The following is a 13,181-nucleotide window of genomic DNA, read 5'->3' as shown; positions in this document are numbered from 1 at the left end:
TGACTGATTTTTTTATGTCTAATGTCATTAAAGCAAAAGATAACAATTGATTTACTATGTGTAATCTTATTAAAGCAAAAAGTAAGATGAAGCCTCCTCTACAGATGGAGCGGCAGGCTCAGACTGATGGCAGGAGAACAACAGGAGAATGGCAGGGCCTCAACACTAGCGGCATGATGCACGAGTGTCCTCACTGTGCCTACAGCACTGTTTATTTAAACCAACTATGGAAACATATTTCATCAATGCATACTGGGGCAAAGCCATACATATGTCCTTATTGTCCCTATAGAACTACAAGAAATACACTTCTGAAAGAACATATCAATACACACACGGGGGAGAGGCCATTTTCCTGTTCATACTGCCCATACAGTTCATCTCATAGGAATATCTTAAAGAGACATATACGCACACACACAGGAGAAAAGCCTTACACATGCACTATGTGTTCATATCGCGCTGCCAGTAAAACAAATTTGAATAGTCATCTGTTAACACATAAAAAGAAGGATCTTTGAGAATAACATCTTCGACTGGAGACGTACTGTACTGTAGATGTCCAGGAAAAATTACATTGCAGTGAACACAGTCAGATTTATAATACAGACTGGAGGAATTGATTAAGATACTTGTCTAATGTTCTCACTGCTTATGTCTCTACTGGTAACATTTGTTTCAGAATAAATAGAAACAAAAATCAGTATTCTAGAACAGTACTGTACAGTACATGGATGTTAGCCTGAGACTGCCTGTTGTGATGATTATTAAGTATTAAAATTAACAGAATTAAGACTAATATACTGAACAGTACACAGAAAATGTTTATGCATAGTAATTAGATGGTTCAAAATATCTGGCACCATCATGCAAATAAAACTATATTTGAGAGAAAATTTAAAAACCATTGGAATGCCCAAGAATGTGTCTGTCAGCATCAGTAGCGAATACTGTAGATACTGCATTTGGAAGTCACATAAATGAATGTACTCTCGGCATTTTCATTGGAAGGTTACCAAATTCCTGCTGTGTAATATTTCATGGATGTAGTACCTGTACAGTAAAAGTGGATGGTAGGGGAGAAATTATTGAGTGTACGTTATATAGTACTGTACAGTATCTCACATCATCTGGCACCCCTCGTGTGCTACCTTGTGTGTGTTTTATTATATGAGCGATTCATCCAGACACCACATCATACTGCTTCTCATTAGGGTAAAATATCATACTCAGCATTGCTCCACGTTTCTTATTTATTGTACTATATTGCCTCAAGTGTGTTGCCAGAAGTACTGCAAGTTTTTAATTCATTTCACTTTAAGTCATAAATACAGAAATGACAGTAACAAGTACTGTACAGTTTTTTGTGTCTCTTTATTTATGAACAAAAAGGTGGTGCCTTAGCTTTGACATAAGAATAAATAGATAAAAAAATGCAAAAAATAGAGCTGTAATCAACCTGCTTAAAAAAACATCTTGTACATGTACTGTGTTCTTAAATTAGTGTACCTTGGTGTGCTCATCATGCCGTATCATGAGTTGTCATCATTGCAGTTTATTTTTTATGTATTGTTTGTTTGTCATGTAAGGAAAGGAATTTCCAGTTAACATATTGCTTGATTAAAAAATTTCACCCCACAAAAATGTTTAACTTGTTTTCATTGAACTTCACTTTCTTTACAGTATTGGAAAATTTGGGGTTGGGATGTTTTCTTTGATGTTTTGTGCATATGTTGTGATAAATTAGTACAGTATAGAGTGGGAGTTTCGAAGGTTAGTTCCTGATTTTAATGTTCTGAACTCAGAGCAAACTCCCTCTTTTCCTATGGTATCGACCATTTTTTTTTTTATAAGTTTCCTCTCAAGGTTATTACCACAATGATAGCAGGAATAAGACAGCTCCTGTGAGTTATGGAAAAACATTTGATAATGTATGTGTTAATTGCTTAATCCAGTAAAGTTTAAGTGATTTTAATTAATGCTGTAGAGACTTAAGAAGCCAGATACTGTACCGACAAACAACCATAAGCTTGTTATTTAATCCTTCAATTCTCTAAACTCGTCAAACGGATGTCGACCTGCTTGCTGGTGGATGGCATAAATAGGACAATATATTATTATCATAATGAATGAGCTTCTTTAGAAATTACCCGGGAAAACAAGAAGTAAACTTAGGAAGCTCAATACAGTTTTGTTACCATTCTACTTTAAGGCAACTCATTGCACAGTCTCTGTAAGGCTGTGATGAAATACAGTGTTAATTTTTAAAAATTTTGAGATAAAAGTTCTGCATGGATATACTGTATGTGTATAATTCTTTTATTACTTTGAAATTATCTGACAGTAATAAACTGACAATTATTGTAATAACTAATACAACCCAAATATTTCACAAAGTAAGATGAAGCCTCCTCTACAGATGGAGCGGGAGACTAACTGTCAGTGGAGTGATGGTAGACCCTCGGGAGGAGATTGGCAGGGCTTCACCTCCACCAGCAAGGTGCATCAGTGTCCGCACTGTGCCTACAGCACCGCTCTTCTTCATAATCTAAAGAGACATATCTTGAAACACACTGGGGAGAAACCATTTGCATGTACTTATTGCTCTTATACAACAACAAGAAAGGAACTCCTGAATGAACATGTTAATTTGCATACTGGGGAGAAGCCATTTTCTTGCCCATATTGTTCATACAGTTCCTCCCATAAAAACATACTACGGAGACATATTCGTGTCCACACGGGGGAGAGACGATATACCTGCACTCACTGTACATTTCAGACTGACAATAAAGCAATCCTTGCCAGTCATTTTAGAAAGCATATTGCAAAAGATAATGCAGTGTAACGTCTGATGCAGCCGAAGAATGATTGGAATGGATTCAGTTGTTTTATTAGTTGGATGTTCTTAAGTGAAGTTCTTGTAACATAAAACTTAAAAACTCTCGCAGAAAAATTGACAGAGAAATTTAGTGACTATTGTTAGGGAGCTGTTTATTATTTTGTTTAAATTGTCCCATGAATTTGTCTATGCATTTTACTGTTGTCAGTATTCTACAATAGATACTCTTATCATAAGCTTCCTGCCCTACTGTAGAATGCTTCTTACTCTTTGCATTTTAGAAATACAGTACTGTGCAGTATATTGGATTGCAATGGTTTAAGTAGGTGCAAAATATTACTTTTCTTACAACTAAAAGAAGTTTAATAACTTTTGATGATCTTTCTATGATTCCATTTATTATTATAGTACAGTATTGATATAATCATGTACTGTATTTCTCTCATTAGATAATAAAACAGTTACTGATATTCTTTTATAGTACCAAAGAAATCTTACTTATGTTATAATAGAATATTTTCTATACTGTACTTTCAAACTCAGAATATTATTTCCCAGTTCAGTATCTTGTACAATTTGACATATAAGTAGACTTGTGTGATGCAAAGAACCTTTAAATATCCTGTACAGGTATTGAGATGCCCCCATAATGCCTTATGTTAGGAATTCATTTTGATAACTGCAGCTGTTAACGATCATGTGTGTGATAGTCGTAATGTGGTGGAGCACTAGGACCCCATGATAACTAGTGATAAGCAATCCCTATAGTGTTGTAGTAACTCATCCAAGTTTTAATAGATAATAACTTAGCTATTCATTAGCTTCACAACCATTCATCCATGTGTGAATTGTATATGTTCATGAAGTGTGAATCCAGTAACTTAGTGAATTATTGTATGATTGGATATTGGAATGAAATAAAAATGTGATTTTTTTTATTAAAGTACGTACTGTATATATTTTTTCCATAATTCCTTAACTCTGAGTACATTTCTTAAACAAGGGAATACTGGTAATTCAGTACAGTATAACACTAGAACCAACAGTATGCAGAGCTCGTGTTACTGTTACTTTTTCTAACTTCTTGGACATACCTGTAATATCTGGAAATATAATGACATCAAATCATTATGGGGTGCATAGTGTGGAGAGGCTTCTACTGTGATATAGAAGTAAAGTAGGAATGTGTGAGTGTAAGAGAAGAAATGTATGAGTGCGAGAGAAGAAATAAGTGATTGTGAGAGAAGTAAGATGTTTGATGGTGAGATAAGGAGAATATATCAATAATAACGGCCAACAACAGCACGCAGTCAAACCATCATGGGGTGCACAGTGTGTGGTGGTACAGAAGCAGGGTAGAAATATGTGACGGGGAGAGCGGGAGACTGTTTTGAATATAAAGTATGGTTTAGCATATTTTGAGAAGCAAGGAGGTGGTAAAGTAGAATGTTTGATTTGGAAGATACAGTACAGGTATACAATAATAAACCACAGTACAGGTATACCTTAATTGACCATAGTACAGGTATACAGTACCTTAATTGACCTACTCATAGGAGCGAGGAGGTGATAGAGGTGGAATACTTAATTAAAAGGTGTTGTTCTGTACGTATATTCTGATGTATGAAAGTGGATACAGTATAAATATGAAGTAATGAAGGATGAACAAAGTGAAGACAGATGATTTAGAATGAATGTACAATACAAAATAATGAAGATAGTGACTCAAAAAGTTTGGTACAGTACAGTGCTCTTTAGTCTACATAGAAGCATATGCTGAGGTAAATTTTAAATGAACAGTAACATCATCTCACCAGAATTAATTTACTGAGGAAAATATTAATAACTGTTAATTCAGGACGTAAATGGAAAATTTTGCCTAGTCCTTATCTTGATCTTTCTACCACAATTGAAGATTACCCAATCTCTCACACACACACACATATACACACAACTAGCTACTAATTTTTGTGCAATTCACCTCCAAAGTCTACTTTCATTCTTCACTGTGTAATTTTATTTCTACATTTTCTCTCCTATTGTATATAATTAACTCGTGTGCATTTTTGTAAATAATTTCCATACATTTAATATGGATAAATTGATTAGTTCCATAAAACACCAATAATGTATATGTTGTGATTCCTCAGTATTAGTTATCAGTGGAGGTATCTAGCATTAGTAGGATTTTGTTATTAAAGGCCTTATCTATTTGCCTTTTAAATATAATCAAGAGTAAGATGAAGCCTCCTCTACAGGTGGATCGGGAGACTAATTCTCTGTGGACTGGCGGAAGAAGAGTCAGTGGAGAGTGGCAGGGCCTCACTTCTTCTGGCAAGGTGCACCAGTGTCCACACTGTGCCTACAACACTACCTTTGTCCATAATCTTAAGAGACACATATTACGACACACCGGAGAAAAGCCATTTTCATGCCCTCATTGCTCATATAGTACTGCCCGGAAAGACTTGTTAAAAGAACATGTTAATACTCATAACATTGACATGCCATATATCTGTCCTTACTGCCCTTATAGCTCTTCACATCAGTACATTTTACAGCGACATGTTCGTATCCACACAGGTGAAAAGCCTTACATGTGCACCTTCTGTTCTTATCGTGCTTCTTGCAAAACGAGCTTAAACAGCCATTTACTCTCACATAAATCGAATGATTGTTCAGTATAAGACTTGAATATCAACAGAACATTATCTAATTAAACAAGGACAGTGTCTAAACAAACAAGATACAGTATACCGAGTTTTTATTTCTCTCTAAATTTGACACTTGTATCATTCATAAATTAACTGAACACAGAGCTACAAAGAATAGGAATGGTGTCAAGTATGATGTACAGTTCTGTATACCGGTACATTATGAGCAGATTAGGAAATCCGAGAGCTGGGATGTTGCCCTGGCTTCACAACACCAAAGACTTGAACTGTATGAGAACATTTGAGAAATGTGTTTAGGATTATTCTGAGTAATATACATACAGAGATACAGTCACTTTGTTGTTATCAGCACTTACGACTGAACTAGCCATATATGACGAAAAGTGAGATATTTGGATATTTATTTTTTTGTAAATCTAACTGCAAACAAAGATTATTTATAAATGTATACCTGCACAGTTTTATTTTGTTGGAAGAAAAACCTATTACAGTATATGTCATTTCTTTGGCAGTCTAGTACAATATTATGGTAGCTGTTCTGACGTCTTCATCAAGTGGAATAAAATATCTAGTTGTTGAATTAAACGTATGAAAATTTATTGTCTCTTAAACAGCCTTCTTGTTCCCACATAGTGTACATAAATCACAAAATAGTAAAATATAGGAAATATGAAAGCATTTGCATAATGTGTTCCTTAACTATTTGTGTTGCCACTCCCTGTGAAATGAAAATTGACTGATGTAATGAAACTGTATACACATGTAGTTACATGTTGTAATGAAACTTGGTAATTTATGGCCTTTTATATTAACCCCTAAATGTAGCAAGATTGTTACTGTATTGTGTTGCAGTGCTCTTGTTTACTTCTGAGAGTGTACTGTACTGTGGTTGACCAAGAATGACAGGTAATGCCCTCAAAAGTTTATACACTTTTTATGGTTATTTTGAAGTATAAATTTTAAGTGCTCCAACGATTTGAAGTTAACTATATACAGTGTACAGCATTTAATGAAATATCTAGTTAGACTTTATTTCATGACCTTTGTTATATGATTAATTGGATTTCCCCCAGCAAATCTTGAGAGCAGTACTATCCAATTCCTAAATCATTAGGTGCATCAGTCCTGACTGGTCACAAACTTTACTCAGTCAGTGAGAAACTTACCTGTATTTTGAATTGGTACTCACAGAACTGATTGCCAAATTACAGAATGAAAATTAAATTACAGTAATTACAAGTATTTCCTTAAATAGTGCAACCTAACTGACCTTGTGGTTCACACAATATAATCTGACTTTTAAAACTGGATGGTATTGTGCATGTTAGAATTAGACAAAAATGTGCAAGTTTTTTCCTGCTGTGATACAAGGTAGCCAAGCAGGTGTTTATACCTGGATCTGTAGCATCCAGCAGCTAGCTGGGTTACCCCACACCTTGGTTGAATGAGAGTCCATTGAAGGGTTGTCCTACCATTGAAAGGGCACTTGGAAGTGTATTTATTTTATTGCTGAAAGTGCAAGGTTGGTGCACAAGGAGGAAGTATTGTATTTCCTGTTGCCCACAATGATTGAAATGCTGACTTACAAAGAGGTCGAGAGCCACATTGATCTTTGTACGTTTTTGTCAGTGAATAAAAGAATTCTTTTTCATTGGTATTGCAGCAGAATTAAATACTGTACTGTACATTTTACATACAGTATATTTTATCCAGACACAAAAAACATACAATTGTTAGTGCCTCCTGTCAAAGCCTTTTAAATGTGTCATTATATCCATACTTTAGAAGAATGAGTTGAATCATGAAATAATTCAGCTTAAGTTGCTGTAAACTAACATCAGCATTATAACAAAAAAGTAAGATGGAGCCTCATCAACAGGTGGAGCTGAAGGCAAGCTGTCACTGGAGTGATGAGGGACCAACCACTGAGGATTCGCAGAGCCCTACTGGCATGGAGCATCCGTGTCCTCATTGTTCCTACAGCACAACAGATATCCAAACTCTTGAGAAACATTCCTTAACACACACAAGAGAAGAACCATTTTTATGTTCCCTCTGTCCTTATAGCACCAAAAGAGAAGAGCTTTTGAAGGAACATATCCATACTCATACTGGAGAAAAACCATTTACTTGCCCATTCTGTTCCTACATTTCTTCTCACAAGAATATTCTAAGGAGACATATTCGAAGACATATAGCAAAACCATATACTTGCACCTTCTGTTCCTATTGTGTAATAACTGAGGCAGATTTGAACAGACACATGTTATCTCATGATGACGAAAGTCAATGACTGACAGTTGCTTCATGTAGTTATACAGTAGATCAAAATGTTGGTAAACAGAAAGAAAATGTTATAAAGTGAACAAGATCAGTGGGGCAGTGGGTGAAATTATTGTGATTTACATAATGATAAGCATCATTGATTCAGTCATTTTGACGAATCACCAAAATCTTCAAAGAAAAGATTGGCAAAAGTTTGAAAACCTCTGGTATTGTAAAAAGATTAAATTATTACGGTGTACTGTATAGTTGTTATGAACTTGATATGAGGACTTAGGCCGCGGTCGCACTGAGAGTGGGCGGGCACGGAAGACTTTGCAGTATTGTAACCCATAGACGTGGCCACACTGGCAGCAGGCGCGAGGTAGTAACAACACGTGCCCGCTTCCGCCCGCTCTCGCCTGCCCGCTCTCAGCGCGGCCTCAGCCTTAAGTTTGTTGTTGTGTTTGTGCTTTTAAGAATATGTGGGTGTGAACATGTATCTTATGAATTTCTTGCATATATGAACATATCACTATAAATATATATAAATAATTTTTTTTTCTGTGCATATTTCTTAAATGTTTTGATGGCAACACTCGGACAGAAGCACCTCTATGCTGTACTGATGTTCTACATGACAGGAAATATTACAGGCAAATACTCTATTATCAAATTACTGTTCCAGTTGTCTTAATGACTCATGGATGTAGAAAAATATATATATATGTGGGTTAACTGCTTTTGAGAATTTTTTTTATTTATTTATTTATTTTTATTATTATTATTTTTTTTTTTTTTTCGGTGTAAAGAATACTACACAACATTTTCAGTTATCTTCATGAAAAGTGTTGCTGTAGCATCTTATGTATTCCTTTAAAAATCATTAAACAGGTTGCAGTATTATAGTCTTGATTTAGGTGAGTTTTATCCTAAAAGTATCAGCAAAGAAAGACCAGAATCTTGTTGTACAGAGAACAGAACTCTTCTCCTGTAGCTAAGTCAGGTACTGTATCAAGCTACTGCATATCTGCTTTACTTAACATCAGTTTACTAAGGGTTGACTATTGCTTTCTGGGCAAGACCTTTAGCTGCACTCGTAACCCATGGTACTATTTTCAGTGTTATCAGAATACAAGTATTATGTATATGTATATTCTTATAATTAATTAGTCAAGACTAAACTTAATGAGAATATACTACTAATATATTTTTCATTGTCATTGTAGTTCATTCAGTGAACAAATAATTACCAATGACTTGAAAAAGTAAATAAGTATAATGATAGAGTTACATTAATTATATTATTACAGTATCACAAGTAAGATTAAGCCTCATCTACAGGTGGAGCGGGAGACTAAGTACTCGTATCAGTGGAGTGAAGGGAGGAGAGCAGCGGGACAAGGGCAGGGCATCACCACTACCAACAAGGGGCATCAGTGTCCCCAGTGCGACTACAACACACCTGATTCTTATAAATTAAAGAGACACATTTTAAAGCACACTGGAGAAAAACCATTCTCATGTACCTATTGTTCTTACCATACAACAAGGAAGGAATTTTTGAAGGAACACATTAATATACATACTGGTGAGAAGCCATTTTCTTGCCCGCACTGCCCTTATAGCTCATCCCATAAGAATATTCTGAGACGGCACGTTCGCAGACACACCACAGAGAAAACCTTTACATGTAGCATTTGTCCATTTCAAACACCCAGCAAGAAAGATCTGAATAATCATTTGTTGATGCATATGGTAAGAGATCAGAAAGTCTAATTCATTTAAAACAGATTAACATTTGCCATTTTATGTTTACTTATCAGAAGAGTGAGAACAACATCTAATGGATATAGTCCTTTAGATGGAGGTGTCGCATCTAACGGACTTTCCTTTCCATATTGTCTGCTAGATGGAGGTTTACACTGTATCATGTTCTTGTAAAATACTCATCAGAACACGTCAAGGTAACAAAGACGTTATATCTAAAGTGCCTCAGTGTTTATTTCTTTAGTAAGTGTCAAAAGAAATGCTCTGTGATTATGACATTTTGTGATACATTAACAGTACTGTATGTATAACTAAGCTTGCCATACAAATATAGCAGTAGTTTTCTTCTTATTATTTTATTTGTACACTTCATATTCTTTTTTCTTCTTTTCTTCTTATTATTCTGATTCTTTGTCTTGATCTTCTTCTTATTCTTTGTCATGTTCTTATTATTTGTCTTGCTTTCTTCTTTATTCTTCTTTATATTCTTTTGCAATTAAATGCCAGGTAGCGACGTGTCCTCCTAATATTACTTATTAAGTAATTAGTAGATGTTTTAATTGCCTGTATGTTGGCCTGGCAAGTTATTGCTAGGCATTAACATACCTAGGTTAAAAGCTAAGCGTCGCATTCTGGATCATATCACAAAAACTGGTTTTAGAAAAAACGGCTTTTTGTTCTTCTACTTTATATTCGTCTTCTTCTTTTTCTTCTTCTTTTATACAATAGTTAGATTTATTTACAGTTAAGTCAGTTTTAGTTTCAGTATTGAGCTTCACCATAAATTTAGGGATTAAGTCTTCAGTTCTTTTGTTATGTTCATTTTCTTGAATATTCAAACTTAATCAGAAATTTTGTAATGCCCCAGAAATACAGTACTGTATATAATGATTCTGTATTTAATTTTGTATTATTTTACATATATTTTCCATAGCCATTTAGTACTGTATGATTTTTGTATTCCTATAATATTTTGTAATTGTTTTTTTAGCTTTATAATAAGTATAGAATATAAGAAAAACTGTATGATGATTTTTTTAGTACAAGTGTTATTTTCAGATGCAGTAATGTATTATAAATGGAAAAAATTTTATGGAATTTGTCAAATAAAATTCTTGATTAAATATTTCACAAGAATCAATTTTATCTTCCTGTAATGGTAGTGATTTTAGATGTTTTCTTCTGTATCAAATAAAGTTCATGATATAATCTTACTGTACTTAGTCTTCGAGGATGACTAATGCTTTTGATTTTTATCGAAAAAAGTCCACAGAAGAGACTTTATTCCACTCATAGATTTTTGTCACATAATGGTCCTAAACTTTGGATTTTTTAAATTTAATTTTGAGTGAAAATTTTATAATGAATTAATATGAAATTTTTTTAGAAATACCGTACCTTCTTATAATGCATACCATCGTAAGGGATGCTTATAGAATATATTGTAGTTAAATTTATCACACTATTCCCTGCATTTAACGGTTTTACGTAGAAAAGAAAATGTTCGGAAAATTTCCTTTACTTATCTTGTAATTTGGCTATTTAATCAATGTAAATGGGTAATGACATTTTTGTTCAGTGAAAATGTACTGGAGAAGCCATTCACATATTATACTATGCAATACAGATACACCTGTACTGTATTTACTTTGTGGTCATCAAATGGAATTAGTTTATTGAGTTATATTCTGAGTTTTCATATAACGTATACAGTGAAACCTCCACATACTAGATTCCTTTCTCCATATAATCCATTAGACTGGGGTTTCACACATAACGGACCCTCGATATAATGGACTTTCATCTCCATATGGTTCGTTTGATGGAGGTGTCACATCTAACGGACCTCTCGATATAACAGGGTTAAGGGATTAAGGAACTGTAAATGAGTCATTGGGGTTTCAACTTTTTTTTCCCAGTCTTGCAAAGTTTTTTCTTTAACTGCATAACACAGCGCTGATGATCAGAGGTAAAGGCAACACAGACTCTGTGACTTGCTGGTATTTATTCCTTCATACTGCCTCAACAAAACAGTTTTAATATAGTATTCGTATCATTAATGCAAAATTATTCTGGGTGCAGTTGTCTTTACTACACTTAAAGGAAATAACATTGTTTTTCCCATTATAAAGTATAACGAGAAAATACCAAGGGGAATCAACTGTGCTGTAGGGTATAATAGTGAATTTATTACTGTACTGGGGATATCGGTATATTCAGTGACATTACATAAAACACAATTTATCAAGATTTCGTCATTGTTGGATTAGCGCAGGATCAGTCAACAGGGCCTCTGAACAGGATCGATATAGAGGCATTCATGAAACAAAAATAACAGACTTGGAAGAACGTAAAATACCCTGTGCAATATATTGAAGGACGGACATCACTCTGCCTTATGTAAGATATTCACTATGTATCTATGGTGTTGTTAAAATGCTTTACTTTGTAGTAATGATACTTTAATTTCAGTCATTAGTTTAAGTTGTTTAATTTTGGAGTTTTATGAATATTTTTCATTACATTTTCCTTTAAGAATCAATATATTATGTAACACATTAGATATAAACCAGGAGTATTTACATGGTAAAAATTCTGACACAGTCATATGTATCTAGCACAGCATCCACTCTGATGAATATAAACTTTACCAGATAATATATTATTAGGGAAGAAATGATGAAAGGCCATAATCTATTCAGAGCTCCAGGCTTAAATTTCATGTTCTAGTTACTTTATGAAGCCTCCTCAACAGGTGGAGCGGGAGGCTAACTGTCAGTGGAGTGATGAGAGAAGGACCTCAGGAGAGTGGCAGGGCTTCACCCCCCCTGTCTGGAAGGTGCATCAGTGTCCCCACTGTGCCTACAACACTTGCAATTTGAGTACCCTCAAGAGGCATATAATGAAACATACTGGAGAAAAACCATTTTCATGTCACCATTGTTCTTATAGTACAACAAGAAAAGAACTCCTGAGGGAACATATTAATAGGCATACTGGTGAAAAGCCATTTTCCTGTCCGCACTGCTCCTACAGTTCTTCTCATAAGAATATATTAAAGTATCACATTCGTCGACACACTGGAGAAAAACCATATGCTTGTACTTTTTGTACGTATCGTGGAACAACAAAAGGCAATTTCAATCATCACCTACTTACACATAAAACCAATAAATAAATTTTATAGTAAAGCAAATCAAGATGGATGACATGCAATGAGATGTAGCTGGTGAGTAATATTTTAACAGCTAAATATTGTACTATAGTTACAACACAAGCATGCTGCATACTGTATACAAACTGCCAACAATGTCTAAAATCTAAATCATATCAGACGTAGTATTTCTTCCATGAAAGTGATGGATTAATCTTGAAATCTCATTATACAGTACTGTATAGTATAACAAAGCCAGTAGCCAAACTACGTATGTTAGGTGCTCATTAAGCCAGCAGAATGAAATCCAGACAACCGACAATATTAGTGGCTGGGAACTTATATCTGACTACTAGTTTGCCTCACCATTGTAACCATCACACTTAGAAAGGGAGATGTGGCAGTAAAGGTCACCATTCAAAGTAGGAGGCTGTCAAGTCATAACATCACAGTAGCATGTAGACACTATACCAGGCAC

At 34.6% G+C, this 13,181-nt stretch overlaps 1 protein-coding gene across 10 annotated transcripts in view; it reads left to right on the top strand.

Annotated features, from left to right (window-relative positions):
• Window positions 1–13,181, top strand: part of LOC121873873 (zinc finger and BTB domain-containing protein 17-like) — a 101,155-nt gene that overhangs the window by 78,074 nt on the left and 9,900 nt on the right. The window contains exon 6 of one of the 10 annotated variants that reach the window (XM_042377725.1): window positions 12,305–12,778. The exons of 4 other annotated variants lie outside the window; for them this stretch is intronic. In XM_042377725.1, coding sequence (XP_042233659.1) covers window positions 12,305–12,727 — 423 coding nt within the window. In that variant the 3' untranslated portion in view covers window positions 12,728–12,778. Of the gene's footprint in view, window positions 1–104; window positions 2,380–2,419; window positions 3,798–5,100; window positions 6,115–7,396; window positions 8,248–9,123; window positions 9,915–12,304; window positions 12,779–13,181 lie in introns of those variants that run through there. 5 more of the 10 variants (XM_042377712.1, XM_042377733.1, XM_042377723.1 and 2 more) reach the window with 5 other exon arrangements.

The sequence above is a fragment of the Homarus americanus genome, unplaced genomic scaffold (assembly GCF_018991925.1).
Source record: "Homarus americanus isolate GMGI-L3 unplaced genomic scaffold, GMGI_Hamer_2.0 scaffold25827, whole genome shotgun sequence".
NCBI classification, from domain to species: domain Eukaryota; kingdom Metazoa; phylum Arthropoda; class Malacostraca; order Decapoda; family Nephropidae; genus Homarus; species Homarus americanus.
The sequence above is the reverse complement of the archived record's forward strand: the minus strand, read 5'-3'. Positions and strand labels throughout refer to the sequence as shown.